This window comes from Symphalangus syndactylus, chromosome 21 (assembly GCF_028878055.3).
Source record: "Symphalangus syndactylus isolate Jambi chromosome 21, NHGRI_mSymSyn1-v2.1_pri, whole genome shotgun sequence".
Lineage (NCBI taxonomy): Eukaryota > Metazoa > Chordata > Mammalia > Primates > Hylobatidae > Symphalangus > Symphalangus syndactylus.
The window spans coordinates 75,756,920-75,778,783 of record NC_072443.2 but is presented as its reverse complement, the minus strand read 5'-3'; the positions used below and the strand labels follow the sequence as shown (position 1 = coordinate 75,778,783).

Sequence of the window (21,864 nt, the reverse complement as noted above, 5' to 3'; positions counted from 1 at the left end):
TGAAAGAGAGAACAGAATGTGCAAAAGCTTTGAGTCAAGAATGGTATAATATGGCTGGGTGTGGTGAGTCATGCCTGCAATCCCAGCACTTTGGGAAGCCAAGGTGGGCAGATCACTTGAGGCCAGGAGTTAGAGACCAGCCTGGCCAACATGACGAAACCCCATCTCTACTAAAAATACAAAAATTAGCCTGGTGTGGTGGTCTGTGCCTATAATCCCAGCTATTCAGGAGGCTTATGGAGGAGAATTCCCCGAACTTGGGAGGCAGAGGTTGCAGTGAGCCGAGGTCACTGCACTTCAGCCTGGGCAACAGAGCAAAACTCCACCTCAAAAAAAAAAAGAATGGTATAATATGTTTGAGGAGCTGAAAGGCACTATGCTGCTTTGCCTAATTATATGGATATAAAAGATAGTCTAGGGGAGAGACGATAATAGAGAAATATGGCACAGAACAATAGATGCTACAGCAAGTGCAGTTGACAGAATCTATGGGAGTGTAGAGGAGGGGTCTCTAACTTAGTCTTGGGAGGCCAAGAGAAACTCCATAGAGAATGACATCAAGAACCTAATGTGGAAAAGCAAGCTAAGTTAGAAAAAAGGAAGGGGAAGGGAAATGGTAGGTAGAAATAAAAGATAGAGCAAGGATTTTTCAAATAGAAAGAATGTTTCAATAGAATTCCACATTCAAAGGTATAGAGAAGTGAGAAAACATCTTACAATTCTGAGCAAAATCTTAATTACACCAAATAAATCAAATTTAATTTTAAAACTTTATGGAGATTTATAGTATACCAGATACACCGATATGCATCTATCAATGATCTTTTGAAGCAGGTATCAGTGAGGCAACTTAGGTGAAGTTACATAGAATCCAACAGCTAGTAAGAGGTAGAGCTGAAATAGACTCAAGCAGTTTGACTCCAGAGTTCATTATCTCATTCCTGCTGTTAGATTGCCTCTCTGACTACATTAAAAAATAAATAAATAAAAGGAGGAAGACCCAAAGAGATATAGATTAAAATATATATATATTTCTATTTTCCTGTGTTTTTCTACTATTTCTGGAAATTGTCTAGTTCATATAATTAAAAACTCAAGCCAGATAAAAGAGAATAATCAGCTATATTAACAGTAAGACAAAGACTTCTATTCTTCAGAAATTTACTTAAAGGCAAATCAGATATAAACCTAGGAAGTCAAGAAAAGTTAATAGGACTTAAGCCCACACCAAGAAAATAAGATATATGTATGATTACTTTTTTTTGTAGTTAACCACTGACACTATGTAGGATCCTATAGAAAAAGAAAGGCATTCCTGTTTTTAATTTTTTGTTTCATGTACTAAAAAATTTACTACCACAAAAGTAAAATCAACCACACTTAACAAGCAGTGAATGGATGTTGAATATTTCAAGAAACAAAAGTACAGTACTTTAGATTGGTTAAGTGGATTAAGAGCACCATTAGAGGACTGACATGAGAAATGTGATATTTTGAGGAAAAAATAATAAAATATAAAAAATACAATGAAAAACCATAAAACATAAAAAACATATATTAAACAAAAAAACCATATATTAAATTACAATTTTTTAAAGAAACAACAGCACCAAATAGGCATGTTAGAAAAAGTGTTAGAAGTATGTACACTTAAATGTGAATACTGGTAACATTTGTATGATAGATTATAGATGACTTTTAAAATTTGTAGTTTAGATCTTGAGTTATCTACCTTTTAACATATGAATACATTATTTTATAAGTAGGAAGAAATTATAAAACATATCAAAGTCCTTTAGTCCTAAAAGTACATATGAAAGCTTTACTAGCCTTAGTCAACATTATAATTATGCCTTCGGTATTCATTTTCCTTTTCCCATTATTATCCTAATTCTCCTTTAAGTGTCACCCTCCCCCACTGCATGCATCTCTTTTGGGGGATGCTCTCCTGAGTTAGGGATGTGGCATGTACTGTAGTTCTAAGCCCGACAATGTGATCTGTCCCCCTGGTCAAGGTCACTGGCTTAAGGAGGGGCAAGTGACACAAGTTAAACTAATGAGGCATGACAAGTAGTTTGCTGGAGGAAGCTAGGAATAAATAATCCTTGCTCATGTGAGAAAAACCCAAAACAATCCTTTCTCTTGTTCCTATGTGGATGAGGAAGCATGTAGCCCAGGCAGCCATTGGCAGCCATGTTTCAGCCATGAGGAGACACCTGCCTTACAATGAATAGAAATCCTGGAAGGCAGAGAGAGTTGGAAATGAGCTAGTTCTTTGATGGGTTAGTGGAATTGCTGATCAAACCCACCTGCAAGTGAATGCCACCTGTGGGCTATCAACCCATAGGAAACTGTACATCTTCTTTATTATTTACTCCAGTTTGAATTTTGTGTGTGCATGTTTGTTTTTCTGTTAATTGTAACCAAACACATCCTACTTCTTTCTTTCTATGCTGTTCTCATCCTGGAAGGTTACTATCAGGTAATTAAATATCTTTCTTCTAGCTTACTAAAAATTATTCAAAATCACAGGTTTGATTTTCCTTGACCTGGCTGGTGTATTCTAGAACTGTGCTATCCAATACAGTAGCTATCAACCAAATGTGGCTATTTAAATTTAAAATAGTTAAAATTAAATAGAATTAAAAATTCAGTTTCTTGGTTGCACTTGTGACATTTCAAATGCTTAATAGCTACATGTCAGTAGTGGCTACCATATTAGCCAGCAGAAATAGAGAACATCTTCCACGTTGCAGAAAGGTCTACTGAATAGTGCTCTCTCTCATTCTCTCTATGCCGCTCTCTCTGTGTATGTGTGTGTGTGTATGTGTGTGTGTGTGTGTATGTGTGTGTCTATGTTGGAGGGAGGGGAAGCACACAAAAGAGCAACATTAGATTGGGAAAGTTGTGTTCTAACATCATCTATGCTAGTTAATTTACCATGTTCCTTTGAGTAAGCCACTTCCCCTTTCTCAGGTCTTCATCTTTCTTCTAAAAGTAAGAGGCTAGACTAGGAGATTTTGGGGGTCTCTTCTAGGTCCAATATACTGAAATTTTAAGTGCTTTCTTTTGACTTTTAACATCTGTAGACTTTTTTTATTCTCCTGGGATCAGCTGTGAGATCTACCATCGGATCATATTGGATATCAAACACTGAGAACCAAGGTGGAAAATTCAGGACAGTTTCATTTTTTTTTCTCCTAGCAAAAAAAATCCAACACAAATTTAGTGGCAAGTAGGCACTGATGTACAGGCCAGTTTCCTTTACTTAGTGTCATTGCAATAGGCTAACACATGACAGGGTGGTCACCCTGAATATGGGTCACCACTTCATACATGAATTTATTGCCTACCAAAAAAAAAAAAAAACCAAAAAACTGGCAAAGGCTATGGAGAGGGTCACAAAATCTACTTAGTTCTTTCTTTTCTTTCTTTTTTTTTTGAGATCGAGTTTCTCATCACTCAGGCTGGAGTGCAATGGTGATCTCGGCTCACTACAACCTCTGCCTCCGGGGTTCAAGCAATTCTCCTGTTTCAGCCCCCTGAGTAGCTGGGATTACAGGCACCTGCCACCATACCTGGCTAATTTTCATATTTTTAGTAGAGACGGGGTTTCATCATGTTTTCCAGGCTTGTCTTGAACTCCTGACCTCAGGCCATCTGCCCGCCTCGGCCTCCCGAAGTGCTGGGATTATGGGCGTGAGCCACCATGCCTGGTCAAAGCTACTTTTTTCTGTAAAGTCACCTCATTATGCATGCCATCCTGATGGTGAATTAGTATTTTATTTTTGATTCATTTATTATTATTCATTTATTCATTCAAGCATTTTATTGTCTACTATATGCCAGGCAGTATGTTAGACTCTGAAGATGCAGCAGTGACCAATATGCTTGTCCTCCTTGCCCTCATGGTGATTCTTGTAAGGAGATAAAGCAGGCATTAAACAAATAATTCCAGAAATAGCTATTAATGCTGGTATTTAAGATTCTAGAGGTGCTGTCACAAGGGATATAAGGGGACATAGCACAACGACCTGATCTTGTCTGGAGTACTAGAGAAGGCTTTGGAAAGAAAGTTTCTCCATCCTATTCAAGAATCCAAGAGAAGAGTCTAGTAGAAGCCAAGAATTAGAACGTTTGTAAGAGCTGAGGCTAGAGAAGTAGGTGGGTCAGTTCAGGCAGAGCCTTGTCAACCATGGACATAAGATTTGGACTTTATTTTAAATGCAATGGGAAACCATTGAAAGGTTTTTAAGTAACAGGAATGACATAATCACCACGTGTCTTAAATATGCTCCCTCAAGATGCAGAGTCGGGGAGACACAGGTGGCAGGTACATACTCCAAGACAAGTACACTTGCTATAGTTCAGGTAAAAGATGATGGTAGCCTGGATGAGGGTAGTTGAATGGAGAGGGAGAAAGTGGATGGATTTGAGGCATAAACAGGAAGTAGAATTAATAGGTCGTAGTGACTGATTGGATGCAGAAGTTTCTGGGGAGGGACATGGCCAGAAGAGTCTTCTTCATTTCTGGCTCAAACTATTGCGTTGTTGAATGGCCATTGGAATTGAGTAGCTTTGGGGGATCTGATCTTAAATCAGCTATGGATTTGAAAGTTTTATAAACCAAAAAAACATATTATTGTTTTTGTTATTGCCAAAGCAATCATTTTCGTGACCTTTATGTGCTTCTGATATATGTTCATATCCTTGCAAAAAAAAGAGACTGCTTTGTTGCTATAAAAATATACATGTATTGCTTTGGTTAGAGAAAAGGAGGTGAAGCTAGTGGGATTTCAACTTTCACTCTGTCCTAAAAGGAGAATAAAGAATAAAGAAATGAGAAGTGTAAGAACAAAAGAAATGACCTTATTCTTTCTTTTTCTTCTGCCTGGAAGACAGACAAGATAAGCAATGAGGAATTATAGTTGGTAAAGTAATTGTAGAGATAGGCTGCTGGAGGTGAAAAATAAGACTCCTGCATGAAGGTTATCTTTTTTTCCAGCCTAAGAAAAATCTTGTCCCCCATTTTCTTTTTCTTACAGTTACTGAAAATTCTGCCTTACGGATCCAGGTTCAAATTATAGTACTGAATATTGCCAGTTTGATAGAAAATGATTTAGCCTCTCTTTCCAACTGTGTGCATTCCCTGTTGCTACTGAGGATTTTTATTCTTTCTTAAGCAGTAATTGGGTTTTATTTTGTTGTGTTTTTTTTTTTTTTGGTTGCTGCTTTTGTTTGTTTGGCATTTACCTTGTGAATACTTTGTAATTTTAAGACATAGTTGTGATTATTGATGTGTATAATGCTCTCCTCATGACCTAGTGCAGTGCATGGAACATAAAAATTCAATTAACAAGTGAATTACAAGATAAAGTTTTCATCAGTCAGTATAGACTAGATGATGCTACAATAACAAACACCTCCTAAGTTGCAATTGCTTAAACAAAAAACTATTTATTCATTAGGTAGATCCATCAAGGATTGGTAGGGGAAGAGGAGGCCTGTGCTCAAGCACTCAGGCTGATAGTGCAGCTTGTCCCTGCTTCAAAGGCAAGAAGAGATCTGAGCGTGTCACTTCAGCAATTAAATGCTCTATTACTTGGGGAAATGACATCAGTTCTAATGGCACCTCATTGGCTGAACCTTATGGCATACCCAACCCTAAAGGGATCAGTAAGTGCAATCCTACCATGGTCAGAAGGTGGAAAGGCTGAATTTTCTGAAAAATGTGAGAGTAGTTTTGCTTTGAGTTGGGAGAATACACTAAATGGCCTCAAAGATCAATATATGTTGATGCTTACATTATTAGGACAAATGATCATTGGCTGCAATGCAATGGACTGCAAGGTATTTGGAAGAAAAAAATAGAATGATGTTAATATTCTTGCTTCATTACATGCATTTAGAATGATACTTAAGGCAAGTCTTTATTCCAGTATTTTTTTCTTAATTTTCAGCAATGCCTGTCTGAATGCCTTGAACGTAATCCATTAGGTGGTGGATTAAATTGAATTATGGAAGTAACTATCTTGACCCTTATTTTAATCTCTAGAAATGAAAAACATAATGGTTACAGGTTTTCAAAATGTTAGCCTTTATTAGCAAAGGTGAACTTCCTTTTAATTTTAATTCATTAGCATAGCAAAACCACAACCAACAACAATCATGGGGCAAAAGCTACCTTGTGTACTTCTATATTTCAAATGCCTGGTTAATATGTACCTCTAGAAAGAATAAATAATCATTTTTGAGACTATCTTAATGTTAAAGAAATAAGAAAATATAATAGCTATTTTTTTGGATTTTTTTTTCCATTAAATATTTTATCCCAGTGTTTAAGAAATGTACTCTTGAGCCAAATCATTTGGACTTGAAATCTGCACTGTCTTTTACTACCATATAACCTTGCGCACGTTCTTTAACCTTCCTGTCTCCTCTCACATTCCCCATCTGTGAAACAGAGATAATGATAATAATACTTATCTTATGGGGTTGGTAAAAAGAATTAAATTAGACTTTACAAGACATACTATAGAATGTGCTAGCATCTGGTGAAGGTTTGATAAACATTACGTGCTGCCACTGCTGTTATTATTTTTTTATCTTGATGCTGTACAGTCAGTGTAAACCTTCTGTACATACTCATGAACAACAATAATGAGGCACAGATGTGAAACATGCAATACCAACTAGAACTTTGACATTTTTAACTAATTTTTAACTGTGAGATTAATATTTACTATTACTTAGAAATCTGTTTAGAGGTAAGATTTAGTGAACAGTTGTTATGTTACAAAGAGCTGTTATGTGTGTTTTGTGCTATGTGAAAGACCAATTGGCAAGATTGACGAGTCTGAAGGATCCCTCACTCTCTCACTGTGTGTAACGTGAGAAAACAGGATCACTTGCAGAGATGTGCAGCAGCATTGGACCTTCTTTATTGTGCCTCTGAAAGGCAAGAGAGTATTCTAGGGAATTTCAAAATGTTTCCAAGGAAAGAATATTATGAGAACTACCTTGATTTTGAAAACACCATAAAAGACTAGACAGTATGATCTATAACAGTGGGGATCTCATTAATCATGTTTTCTGCTTTGTTCCCAGGCACCTAACACATAGTAGGTGCTTTATAAGTGATTTGTGAAATAACTGAGGGTATTTCAGAGAATTATTACCAGTGCAATCTATAAATGAAAACTAGGTCACCTTGTATTCATCATTGAAGTTTAGGCAAAATTACACTGTATTTCTGAAGAAGAAAGGGTTCAAACCATAGTACGAGAAATAAGATGTTGAACTTCTGAGTGTTTTCCCTCGCCACCCCAGAATGTTATTTGAAGGAGAGGAAAAAATTTTTAAAAAGAGCTGTGAGCATATTTCTTCATTTGGTGCTGAAAATAACATATTTTTGTTTATTAAACATGTTCAAAAAGTTCAGAAGGTTTTTATTGGACTTATGCATATACGCATCTATGTCCTATTCCAGGTAAATTCTAGTCTCCTATTTAACTGCTGAAACAGCCAGCAGACTTAAATTAGTATAAATCTGACACTATTTGTGGTTAACTTCCTGGTAAAAAGAACATTAAGAGGTAAGAAATGGCTTATATTTCACCTTCCCATTTACTGTTAGAAGTCTAACTCCCACTAATACTATCAGTATTTTGCAGAATGCTTTTTTCTTGTTTCTCCTTCCCTCTTTACTCTTTTGTTAAATCAATGGTATCAGTAGGACCTCTAACGTAATAAATCAGGCAATATAATGTTAAAGCGCTGCTTGAGTTGTTGAAGAGTTAGTGGGCAGATATTACAATTCACTGTAGCTGTAATAGAGGGTAATGTCACTTTAAGACATGTGATACTTTAGAGCAGAGGGATGTATTGAAACAGACTACTGCTACTTACAGCTCCGTATAGCAGCCCTGCTCCTACATTTTGCTGCCTTACTCTGCCCCGAATGCACTGGAGTGGGGATGGTCCATCGGCAACTATAAACTGATTCTCCTCAGGAAACTGCACATTATCTCCCCATCACTTCAAAGGTCTCGTCAGGGAGAGGTGACGCCAGGAAATGATTTAAAGGTGAAAATGACAAGGTTTCCACCCCTCAAACCTTGGCTCCTTTTCTGACAATACAGTCTGAATGAACCCGACGTCTTTTTTTTACTGTGGAAATAGGATCGGAAGAGAGTAACATTTTTTTTTTTTTTAATCCTGATAAAGAAGATTGTTGGGAAGCTCTTTGAAAAAAAATTTTAAATTGTGGCACAGATGGATTTTAAAAAGTGTTAGATCTTTCCAATGAACACTAATAGAGTACTCTGCTCTTGGCTGGATTTTTCAGGTAAGAAGCATCTTAAAGGGTTTAAGATTCAGAAAGCAGATCTGAAACATATCCAGGCATATCTAGATAACTGTGCAAGGCTGAATGCTTTATTTGGGGAAGACACTTAATACCATTGAGACAACCCTTGCTAAAGGAGCAAGCAGTGAGAGTGACATGCAGGAGGCTTGGAAGTAATGCTGAGAATTTAAAAAAGTTAAATTAAAAAAATATATATTGCAAGCATAAAGTCACAGTAATCCTTTTGAGTGGTAGGATCTATGTGGGTGAAGAAATGAGAAAGAGAAAGCAGTCATTGAAAAACTATTAAGTTTTGGCTGTGGCAGGATTATTTTTTCAAGTTTAGATGAATTTCCAGTACATTTTAACTGCAATTCACAAGCAGTAAATACATCCACAGTCGCCTCTGTTTTGTCTTTCTGTAATTTGCAGGGTATTCTGAAAAAGTCCCCAAATACATTCATTTTAGGTTTCACAGGAGGGGTGTTGCTATTTATTTCCGCTGAAGAGAATGCATGTATGTTATCCCGATAGTTCTGAAAACAATAGGCAAAGTATGTTGTATACAAAAGTAAACAGTGGGCAGTGAAACTAATTAGAAAGTGAATGCTCCATCTGAATCACAGACTTAGGCATGAATAGCACCAAGCTGTTGAAAATAATGTTTTCCTGCTTTGCACTTAATTATAGTTGTCACCATTTGTCTATTATAGTCCTAAAATCCTTCCAAGACTGTATCTCTCTGCTAAAATCCACAAATTAGCCTGCATTATGTGCATATATATGATGTATATTTTTGTTTTTTGAACATCAGTTTTTAATAAAGAATCAATTTTTGTGAATAAGCCAGGCTGGGAGGTTACTAGCACGTTTTCAACCTATAGTTGAGATTTTTGAAGGGTATGATTTGGCAGTGAAAAGGAAAAGAAAGAAAGAAATCTTCTTCTAAAGCCCTCTCTGCTGAACAGAAAAGCATACAGTTAACTGGATTCTTGTGTAGAAAATGCTTCCCTATCACTGGCTGAGTAAGGACGGTGCTTCAAGTTTGATTAATTTGGCAATATGAAATGCAGCATAAGTTGTTGTTTGAGAAATTGGACAATATATAGCGCAGTTGAGCCTTTGTGGTTCCTAAGATCCTCATAGGTGCAGATAAGACTGTCAAAGTTTCAGCACCCGAGAAAAGGTACATATTCATCCATAAATACATATGTCACCTGTATATGCATATTCATCAATGATATACAACAAAAGCTACAATGGAATCTTAGGAGGCTGAGCAATATTGCAAATTATGGCTTGCTCTAGGATAGAAGCATAGGTGTTGCATCTGAAACTCATTCTGGCTAAACACAATCCCTTCTGATTCTTAGGTCCAGTCAAAAGGATCGGTTCTATCAGGAGATTACAACATGCCTCTGAGAAATGATTACTTAGTTTAGAAGACAGCATTGCAATTAAAAATTCATGACTGTAGAATTAAAAAAAAAAAAAGAACCCACTCTTTCCTTCCAGGCTTATGTCAGACTTGCAATGAAGTTAGAATGAACAGGAGGAGTCTGCAGCTTTTCAGTGCCTGGGATAACTAGAGTTTAAAGATCGTTGTGTAAAATAGGATTTTTAGTCAGCATGCATTGTTTTAAACTGACTAACTGATAGTCTAAAACTTTATTTTTGCATTTTGGCAATCCTTGGAGTTTTGTTTTGCAGAATTAAGAAAAAAATGAATGTATGATCATCTGAAAAGGGCTTTCCCTCAATCCCACTTCATGGCATGACCTCTGCTGGATCATTAGTTCTAGCCAGAGAAGTAGCAAAGGAACATGACGTCTGAGACCTCCCTTCCCTCATCAGTGGGGCTGACTGAGCTGGGGGCTTGAAGCCGGGGGTAACCTTTCCTGTCGAATGTTCTCTTTAGAGAATGGCAATGGTCTCTGCGATGTCCTGGGTCCTGTATTTGTGGATAAGTGCTTGTGCAATGCTACTCTGCCATGGATCCCTTCAGCACACTTTCCAGCAGCATCACCTGCACAGACCAGGTAAGTCAGGAGCTGGCTCCCCTGCAGCCTCCTCCAGTCTTACCACTATTTCCTTGACAGATGGTTGAATGCAAGTGACATAAAGTGCTATAGTGTGGGCAGCTTGCCTTTGAATTCCAAGACATATTGTTGGCTGGATGCTTTGGGGGAAGGGGAGTGTGCCAAAATGTCTTGGAGGTATTTCTATTAATTTCTCAGAAAATGTGGGTTTTTCTAAGTGTCACCCCACCTGCTTCTACACACCTTGAAAAGTAGAAGTCATCTGTTTTTGGATGCTTTGGTCAATAGCAGAATATTCTGCAAAAGGTGGAATAACTTTCAAGACTTGAGGATTTTACCTACTATAATCTTGGTCTATATGTGGCTAAGAATTTTGTGGGGGCATAGTCCCCAAACTAACTTTGGAAGCAAGTTGTCAATGAAAAAGAAATTTAAAAGTAACTTACTATTTCTTGTCTGGTTTAATGTGCCTTCTTTCCTTTCTCCCTTCCTTCACTTTCTGTTCTTCCGGTATGCTCAGTGGCATCTTTCCCTCTCTTTTGGCAGTTTCAGGGACGAAGTCCCTCTCACCTGATTTTTGTTTTGTTTTGTTTTGTTTTTCCTATATTGAATTTTTAGTTCCGGACGTATTTTGCTTTCTTCCTGTTAATGTTCAAAGTATATTTCTCACCCTTCCATGGCCTCGCTCTTCAATCTGGATTTTGCTCTCCTTCTTTGCCTCTCCAGCTTTCTCATTACAGTCCCTCCCAGCTCGATTGTCCTTACCTTCCCTGGTTCTTGGAAAAATTTCCTTCCATTTTCTGTTCAACATCAGCCTTCGCATCCTTCTACTACCCACCCCGCCTTCACCCTCCACCCCACCTCCCTCCTTCCCCTCCCTTCCTCTCTCGCGACGGTCAAGTTCGGGCTCTGGGGACCAGTTGCGCGCCCAAGTTTCTGATGCTCAGTTCTGAAGTGCTCCCAGCCCTCCACCCGCCTCTCCAAATCCCATCAATGGCCTCCTCCCCCCATCCGTCGAGCTTCCTCGGGCTGCGCGTTCCAGCGTCTACGCCCTCGCCTTTCCCTGGCTCCTCAGCCGGCCTGGACACCGATCCCAGGCTCTTCTGTACAGCTCTCCAGCAATATCTTCCGGGGCCCCGCTTGCTGCCTCCTGGGGCTCAGCTTCCCTGCTGGGGGCAGGCTTGTCAGAGCGCGGATGCAGCCCAGGGTCCTCCCGCGCGCCTGCACCAGGCTGCAGCGAGCGCGCAAGCCCGCTGGGTGCTGGAGCTCGGGCCGCCCCGGGAGAAGGGATGGGGCTGGCTTGAGCTGAGGGCTGAGGCTGGGGGCTGTTTCTGGGCCCTGCCACTCTGTTTCCCCAAGCCCTGGTCTGAGCGGGAAGGCGAGGGGGCGCTGGTGCCCCTGCAGGTGGACATGGAAACCGCCCTCTTCAGGACGCGCTTGTATTTCTGCATCCTGTGTCCTGAGCCTGGCGCGGGAACCGCCACCCAAGCCTCAGAGCAGCCGAGATGGAGGGAAAACAAAAGTGAATTTGAGATTCCCACATTACCTCCAATCACTTAATCACAATCTGTTCTGGCACAAATGTCTTTCATTTGTTACATGGTCATAAATAATAAACAATGCGGGACATCTGCATTCATTGTGATGCCCAAGAATAAGAATTCACAATAAAAACAACTATTACGTGTATGTTTTAGGCAGGGCTCTTAGGATTAGTTCACATTGTTCAGTTTAATCCTTATGCAAGTGGGTGTGATTTCTCCCCTTTCGCCCAGGAAACAGAAGCTCTGAAAGTTTGGGTGGCTTGTCTGAGGCCACACAGGGAATAGCTGTCATTGGAAGTCATACCGGCATGATTCACGGCCAGAGCCTGTGTCTCCAGGAGGGGAAAATGCCTCTTGGTGCATCGAGTGACCATGCCAAATAGCTTCTTTGAGGAAGTGTGAGCCTCTTCATATAATTTTTGAAAACTTTCATTATGTCAATACTTGGTCCCATCTGAACTGCACACCCATTCTGAGAGGTGGCCATGGCAGAACTAGTGAGTGGCACGTGGTTGAGGGGGGAAGGCAGGGCTGGGCTCAGGGCTGGCCACCTTAGTCTCTGTCACTTAAGGTTAGTGACATAACCTTGGGCAACTGACCTTTCTGCTCTCATTCCCCATTTATAGATATGGTGGTGGTGGGGGTGAGGTGGGGTGTAAATATAATAAAAATAACTTCAAATAAGTCTTTTGTAAGCTGTAAAGTTCTTCACAAATATCGGGAATTACTGATGTCCCCCCTTAATAGACTGTAAACCTGCAAGCCAGGGATGTTTGATCAATGAAGTTTTGCTGTCTACACAGCTAGTAATCCACATAGCCAAGGCAACAACTCTTTTTTTTTTTTTCTCTTGCTATTGTTTTGTTAACCATGTGGTACATGGCTAGAATATACTACTAGTGCTATGTGTCTTATTTTACTCTATGCATATAATCATGAAACAGATACAGTACTGTTTGTAACAAGCTTTCACATAGTTGTCTCTGTTAATCAGTGAATATATGGAGTTTTTCGTTGGGGGTTATGTATAATAAGTAAACTTATGTCTTTATAGGGCTTATTTTAAAATACCATATTTTAAAACTGAGAATCACATATTAGGTTCTGGCTGAAATTAAACTCAATGTTTGTTTTCTCCATTTTCTTCCTTAGAATTTGTGTATTATCAACCAATGCGTGGTTGATGTGTGTGTCAAATACCCCAAGAAACTGCAGCACTGAAGCCAATTTTGACCCCAAGTGCTAATACATCTTAGACCTATTTCAGCTTTATTGTTGAAATGAAGAAACTATAAATATCCCTTCCTAGATGCAGAATGATTAAAATGATATTAAACTTAACATCCAATAGTTCTATATAATACGTTTAATCAACTTTCCTTGGTTTTTGACAATAGCTGCAAAGATTAAAGTGATAGATCTTGGTCATAGCCATATTCTAGATTATTCCAGTCAGGCTCTTTAATACAATCTTTTGATTTGAAGAATAAAAATATGCTTTTTTTTGGATGAAAGTTGTGACGTTTTCCCTTGTAGGTCTTAAATCTCCAGGGACACTAATGAAATGTGTATGAAAACAAGATAGAAATCAGGGCCAGTTATCTGTGACAATCCACCCCTAAATGAACAAATAAATAAATAAATTGCTGGATAAATGAGCAAAAAGGAAAAACATAATCTCATTTTCTCAAATCGGTTAAAACAAGTGACATGATCAGAAAAAATGAGACACCCGCAGACCCTGAGCTCTGCCACATTTGCCTAAGCTTGAAAAATCACCTCTTTCATAAAGCAAGAGCAGGCAGACTCCGTGTGCATACCAAGTATCTGGGAAATGTGGAAAATGACAAATCTTTCACTCAGAGCCTTGAATGGAAAGAGAATGAAAGCTTTACAGCTGCCTCCTCACCTGGTTAGGAATGGCTCCCCCCCATCCCCTCCCTCTGCTCCCCAGCCTCTTACGGGCAGTTTGGCTGTTCCTTGCATGGTAATATTGATGGTACTCAGACAGCAAACAGCCAATTTCTGTCTCTCAAGAAATAATCCACTACGCTGACAGATGAGTGGAATTTGACGTGATGTTCCCCTCATTCAGATTGCCTCACCTGGATGACACCAGCCAGCCTGGGTCCTTTAGGGGAAATGGTTAGAGACTTGGGCCAATTTCTGCTGTCATAACATGAAATCGAGACCATGTTTTTGTGAGGCCGTGAATTTGTGATCTGTCTTCTCAATACAGTGGGTTTGTACACAAACAAAATGAGAATATGTTAACTAGAAAACTGACTGATTTTAATATATTCGCTTGCAGTCCCTAACTACTTCCTATTTTTCATATTTATAGTATTAGGAATGCACCATTTATTTTCAGTTACTCACTAGTTAAGGAAGATTAAAACAGTCAATCAAATGAAAGTGAATTTTAAAATTACACTGATGAGTAAAATGTGCTGTAGATTAACATATTTGTAATTTCAATAATTTAATATTTGGCTGGATCAAGTTTTTATTTGGGGAATGATGTAGGAAATTACCCTAACAACTTGAAGAATACTTGCACTTCTTTTTTATTTTTCATTATAAAGCTATAGACAGGACATTTAGTTTTAAAAAGACACACTAAAAAATGAAAACTCAAAAGTGGTGTTCAGTTGTTTCAGGTAATTATAAAATAGACACCTCAACTCTTTATAATCACCAGGTTTTTTTGTGTAACAGGTAAAAAAAGATTGAATGGTTTTTGCTAATTGTAATTTTCTGTTTTAGGATGAGTTTTTCCCCTTATGGATATACGAATTAGGACAGCAATTTTGATAGTTACTTAATTTTGAATGTGTGTGTGTGTGTGTGGCGGGGGTGGGGGGTGTCCTTGAAATTTAGTAAAATATAAATCATCTCAAAATTATTTAGCAATAAAAGATCCTTGGGATTCTTCAGTAATTTTAAATTATATAGATAAATTACATGAGACAAGAAGTTTTAAGTGCCTAATGAATCATTTATTCCTGAGTCACTGCTATTTTATCGACAGGGGTGTATGGAAATGATATATAAAAAGATTACTCTGAATAGAGTTGTCTGTGTAATTTATACTTGACCTGATTTAAAGCTATATTAAGCAAACTATGTGTGTTAGATATATTCATTTATGCCTTGATTATTACATACTGAACATCACCTTCCATTTTAAAGTATGATATTTTTGTTAAAATATTAAGCATTTTTGTATGCCTTATACTTATTTTTACCTTACTATTCAATATTTATTGAAAGCTGCTCAGAGAATATGCAGTAGAATACCAGAGTACATTACAGTAAAGGGTTGTTTTATAACTGTAATATAAAAGAAATAGTGGGAACAACCATGGTTGCATATTGGCTCTTTAAGAATGTGTACCAGTGCTAAGCTGCTAAATATAGCGAATTGGCCTAAGGATTGGAGCAGACAGGTTGTTATTCGGTGCAAGCTGGTGCTTAGTGATAATCCATCGATCATCTGATTGATCATATTGACCTCATCGCAGAGTCAGGGTGCAGCTATTGATATTTGATCAGACCCTATAATATCAAGGCCAAGTAGAGATGCAAGTAAATATTTCCTGCTGATCCCATGAACTTATAAGAAAATTATTACAATGCTATAAAAACTCTTACTTATGTGAGCTAAAGCCTATGGTTTCAACCCCTAGTTGGGGAAAATAGATGTTATACTACACTGCAAACAAAAACATTTAGAAATGGCAAAAATGAAGATTAGCCTTTAATTGTTAATTTCTTAACGTTTACTTAAGAAGACAATTTGAACTCTTTTAAACATTCTTTCAATTTTAAACTTTGTGCAAAAGTATCAAAGATTAACTGGATAAATTGGCATGCCATTTTTGATAACAATTTAGTAACATCTCCCAAAATGTAAAATGTGCAAATCCTGATGCTTCCATTTCCAGGTGCTTATTACTAAGAAAATTATTAGACAAATGTGAAAAGATGTATGTTAAGCTATAGTTATTGCCACAATGGTTTTAATGGCAAAAAATTGGAGAGGAGTTTCATCTCCGTCAAAAGGGGATTGGTAAAATGAATCATAGCACCTCCACACAATGGGATTTGATGTAGCCATGAAAAGGGATGAGAATATGTCTGTCTCCCCATGTGGAAAAATGCCCATGATACATTGCTGAGTGGAGAAAACAAGGAACAGAATACTTTGCTTCAAAATAATTTTGGAGAAAAGAATCATATTTGCACTTACATAAAAATGTCAAAAAGGATGTAAACATCCTTTCTACAGTGGTAGTTAAATCTGGTGAGAGGTCTAGAATGACTTGAACTTTTAACTTCCTATAATTTTTTATTTTTTGGATTCATTTTTGGAATGAACATATATTGCTTTTTATCAAAAAGCTTAAAATATTAGTGAGAGAGTTTCAATGGTAAAATTAGAAAGATACCGAACCATGTTTCCAGTTTAAGAAAAAAGAAGGGAGAATAAGTAGGAAAATATCATGAGGCCCTTTTCCTTTTAAGGGTCTTAATCCAGTAAAATGTCTAGGCCAGCATTTCAGAATTATACTTCATGAAACACTGTCTTCTCAAGATACTCCTTGGACAACAGTGTCCACTGTTTGTTATGTTCTCCTCCTGGAGATTTGCAGTGGTTGTAAGTAGATGAAAGTTCTGGAAAGATTTGCAGGTAAGAAATCTGATTGTGTTTAATTAAAATTTTCCAGACACTTTTTATTTGGATAGCATCTACCATGCCTATTCAGATTACATGCATTGAGAAGCATGGGCCAAGATAATTCTGGAATCCTTTGTTATTCATCTTTTTATCTCTCACTTCTACTGAGTTGACACATACTAGGTTCTCAGAAAATACTTGTTTAATTACTAAGGAAAGGAGGAATGAAGGTTCTGGTGGAATCTTAAACTGTTCCTTAGTTGTTACTACTTGTGTGTGAGTGTTTGTGTGTGTACATATGGATGTATGTGCATTTGTGTGTGTGTGTGTGTATAATTTCAAGATTTCTCAAATGGAGAGTGACATAAACATTATGTTGTCAGTATAACATACATGTATTATGTGTGTATCTTTATGTAGATATTTGACTCTATTCAATTTTGACAGCTACTCCATTCAAAATAATTCAAAGACTATACTTAAAAATGTAGTAAAAAATTAAATCCCTAAGGTTTTCAGTCACAGGTTTGGGGATTTTTCCCCTCTATAAGTTTAGAAAAGATTATAGGAGTTGTCTTGAGAGACTGAAGAGGAGGCTTCACTTGGCAAATTGGGAAAGGACTTTTACTTTCCAAATCTTTCGATGTCAAGAGAAAAAGTCACTTTGCCATTGTAGTGGAGAGAAAGTAACACCAGGCAAGCACTTTTTCCTTTCTTTGGGAATAAAGAGAAGATGAATTTTGTTTAAAATTTGTATAACCTGATTGAATTCCCCAAAGATAATACCCTCAAAGCACTTAGGGAACTCTGTTGGCCCATTATTTCTTTCTCTTTTCCCAACTTCATATAATAAAGGTCCAAAAAAGAAAAGAAAAATGATATTATCACAGGGTTTCTCCAAGAAGGTGGGTAGGAATGCTGAGGGATCTGCCTATTCATTAAGCAGATCTTTCTTTAACGCAGGGAAGGAGTCAAACCAGGTTGTTCTCTGAGTTTGCAAGGGAGGAAGACCTCTACATCCTCAGGTGTGGCCATTTTTCTACTGATGGAATTACCGAGATTTACCTTTACTATGCAGTTACTAGACCTTCTTTTCTAGGCATGCTTTCATATCACACAAGAATAAATCCAAGCTGAATCTGTATACATCCAAAGGACTTTTCTTAGTTTCCACTTTTGTGGATGAAGAATGGACCAATTGACTCACATACTTTCAAGTGAATACAGAATGTCAGCTCCTAGATTTAGATAAGCTAATAGACTGGCAGGGGGTAAAGCACCTCATTGTTCCTGAAATTAACAGTATACTGCATTAGGATCAGCAGTCCAGCAGGTCTTACTTCTCATTGAATTAATATTGGATACGTATTCAATAATTATTTATTGATCAACCTAGCTTTAGCTGAGTGAGAACTTTACATTCTTTAAAATTCAGAAAGTGGTAGAAAAACATCACATTAAGCCTTTTTAAAAAATATCACATTGTAATGAGGAAAGAGCACCAGAGTAGGAGTCAGAGGATGGAACTTTCACGATCTCCTTTAAGTTGTCAAATTGCAAAGCTCCAGATGAGAGAGTGGGAAGGAATTCAACAGTTTTCATGTTGTACCTGGTAGCTCCAAGAGGGGGATCCATGTCTTCCATAAACAGTGAAGTATATTCTGCCAAATAAGTTTTAAACTACCCAAGGAACTGGTTTATTAACTTTATCTATTTGACGTAGCAGGATTCAAAATTACCTTTTCTTATGTAAAAAAGCATTGTGCTAAAACTATTTGAAAACTTTGTGGATGATTTCACAGGTAGGCAAAGCAAGCATCATCATGGACCAGGCAGGTGACAAAATGATGGGTCAGATATTAGGAAATGCTGAATATTGCAAGGCAAGCCAGAAATCTAAAAATTGACGTGTAATTTTCTTACCTTGGAAATGTCAGGTGGGCCAAACAAATCAAGACTGATGGCTCTATCCTACCTGCAGGCTGTCAGGGCATAACCTCAGACAAGACTACCTCGAACTCTAACATTTTATGATTTCTAATGATTTTATCAAATATCTTTATGCAAGCAGAGTAGAGAGAGAAGCGAGGGAAGTGGAATCAAAAGGGGATGCTCTGTGCACATGTGTCTTGACCCACTTTAAAAATATGCCCATGGTGTAGTCCTATACTGAGTTATACCCAGCAGGCTATAACATTGTATCTGTAAGCTAAATGGTATTACTGGGGCTCTGGTAAACAGAGAGCTTTGATATAATGAAGACAATAGTGTATTCAATAGCTTCATTTGAATCTCAGCTAAAAATCAATTAAGTTTCTTTCTTTCTTTTTTCTTTTTTTCTTTCTTTTTTTTTTCTTTTATCAAGATGTAGTTTTGCTCTTTTTGCCTAGGCTGGAGTGCAATGGCGTGCTCTCGGCTCACCGCAACCTCTGCCTCCCAGGTTCCAGCGATTCTCCTGCCTTAGCCTCCCGAGTAGCTGGGACTACAGGCACATGCCACCACGCCCAGCTAATTTTTATATTTTTAGTAGAAACGGGGATTTCACCATGTTGGCCAGGCTGGTCTCAAACCTCTGACCTCAGGTGATCTGCCCACTTAGGCCTCCCAACGTGCTGGGATTATAGGTGTGAGCCACCGTGTCCAGCCTAATTTTCTTTTTGATTATGGTTGGGAAAAAATAGTAACCAGCAAATCTAATAAAACAGAAGCATCAAGCAGCATAGAGATGCATGTGTAAAACTCTTAATTTAATACTTTATGAAAGTTCTCAAAATCTAGTCTGCAGCCCACTAGTGAGTTATAAATTTATCTTGAAACCCAAGGTTCTCTTTTGGGAAAATGATTTATGATATCATATATATTCATTCTGTCTATGAATAAAGGCTACTTATTAGTAAAACAACTGAGTTATCATTTTGCTATAGATTACATGTAACTGATGTTTACTGAACTTCCTTAATTGAGTATTCTTTAACTGGCTGCCAGCTCTTGGAAACATTGCAAAGTTTCTGTATGCAAAGAATTAGAATTCATGCAATGTGGAGAAGGATAATTCGTTGTCAGGGTATCATGAGTGTTGTCTTGAGTTGTTAGTGATTTTCAATTGCTGTGGTCCTTGTTTTTTAATTATAAATTAGTAGTGGTTTAGTTTCATCATTATCAATTAAGTTTGCTGTGGACGATTGGGTTAACTCTATAGTCTGTAATGATGGATATTTACATATTTTGGATTTTAAATTTGCTGAAGACTAGACTTTAAGACATTGCTTAATTGTGGTTCAGAAAATATTTTATCTATATTCGTATTGCTAAAACATGTATAGTCATGTGCTGCATAACGATGAATGGCTTATACCACAGTGGTCCCACAAGATTATAATACCGTATTTTTACCGTGCCTTTTCTAGGTTTAGTTAGGCTTTTTATACTTTTGCTTTAGGTTCAGAGGTACATATGCAGGTTTGTTATATAGGTAAACTAGTGTCAAGGGGGTTTGTTGTATAGATTATTTCATCACCTAGGTACTAGAGTTACGTTTAAATACACAAATACTTATTGTTGTGCTACAATTTCCTACAACATTCAGTACCATAATGTGCTATACAGCTTGTAGCTTAGGAGCAATAATCTATATCATATAGCCTAGGTGGGTAGTAGTCTATCTCATCTAGGTCTGTGTAAATACACTCTGATGTTCCCACAATGACAAAGTCGCCTAATGATGTATTTCTCAGAACATATCCCTGTTGTTAAGTGATACATGACTGTATTTGTAATTATCTTAAAATTTGTAATTATCAAAACTTTGTAATTATCAAAGACTTAATTTGTAATTATCTTAAAATTTGCTTGTATGGTGATGTATGGTGACATTGTTGGTGACATTCACTGCCTGCAAACGTCTGCAACATATTCTCATGACCCATAATATTTATCTTTTATTTTTTGGTTCATGGGGCATCATTTTATAAGAGCATGTGAATAGGTTTTTCTTATTGTATGAAAAATAATTAGTGATTCATACAAATTTATTTCCGAGTATTTATTACTTAAGCATTTTTCCACTGGAAAGTGAAGACAGGAATTAGATATTTCACCTACTCAGTGTGCTGTGGTCAAGGAAAGTTTTGAACACCACTGTTCTATAGAGAAATGGTAACTAGAGGTTAGCCCTTTATAAAAATTGTGCCTTTAAAAATATGTGGCATAGCAAAAAGTATAAATAAATCAATAAATCCCCTATTCTGAAATAAAATGATAAGATATAAGACATGAGTACATGTCACTTGGAAGATTCCCGGATGGGGGTCTTACTAAAATGAATTGGTTTTGTAGCTTTTTACATCGCTTTATCTGATGAGCATGCAAGATGCCACCTACTGGACAGGTGCTTGAGAATCTAGGTCACTGGGTGAACATTTGTAGGGCAACATTTTTGACAGCTGATTGCAGGATTGTTTAGCAGTAAAAGCAAATTTATGGCGTGCATGTTGCCAATCTCCAGACTTCTATCACCAGCTTAGGTTAATCGATCACAGCAGTTGCTCCCACAGAGCCTAGCTGTGATTTTAGAATCTTTTTCAATCTTTCTCCAGGCACTCCCTGTCAACTGATTGACACTGGCGTGCAAGTTGAGAGTCACTGACCATCCCTTATGTGGGTTAATTTGCTGACCATCTTCAGAGTATCTCTTCTATCCAAAAAATGTGTGCCATGAAATTCTTTTCATTAAAAAAGGAGAAAATGACCTAACTTTAATTAAATCAAATTTAAATTTAAAGAGCCACATGGGTCCAATAGCTACTGTTTAAGATAGCGCACCTTTAGACAGTTCTGTCAACTTCTGGGAGTTGAAAAACTTACTTTGTATTACCTCCAGAAAGTTTTGAGTCCTCGCTTGATTCTTCTCTACCTCTTTGTCTAAGATGCAAAGCTGCTTGTGTTATGGGTCGTAACTGAATAGGGTACTATGTAATCATAACATGAAGGAGGTGATTTTGTGTTGGACTTTGAAGGTTGGGTAGGAAGTCAGTTAGAAGGAACAGAGGGGTGGTTAATTCAACCCAAAGGAACAGAACAAGTAAAGGCTTAGAGACAGGTAAGTGTAAAAGGATGGGGCAGCAGACCTTGATGGACAGAGGCCCTGCACTAGTAGAGAAAGTTTTGTATCATTCCAATTAAAGGGAAAACAATATTCTATCTCTTAATTACCTAGTTTTACAATGTCAAGGCTTCCTTGTGGGTGTACACTGA

The 21,864-nt window shown here is 37.6% G+C and overlaps 1 protein-coding gene across 2 annotated transcripts in view; it reads left to right on the top strand.

Annotated features, from left to right (window-relative positions):
• The first annotated feature begins 7,891 nt into the window (after positions 1-7,891).
• Positions 7,892-21,864, top strand: part of TAFA1 (TAFA chemokine like family member 1) — a 542,330-nt gene continuing 528,357 nt past the window's right edge. Inside the window, exons 1-2 of one of the 2 annotated variants that reach the window (XM_055259744.1) lie at positions 7,892-8,347; positions 10,266-10,386. In XM_055259744.1, coding sequence (XP_055115719.1) covers positions 10,269-10,386 — 118 coding nt within the window. In that variant the 5' untranslated portion in view covers positions 7,892-8,347; positions 10,266-10,268. The remainder of the gene's footprint in view (positions 8,348-10,265; positions 10,387-21,864) is intronic. The other variant, XM_055259746.2, reaches the window with a different exon arrangement.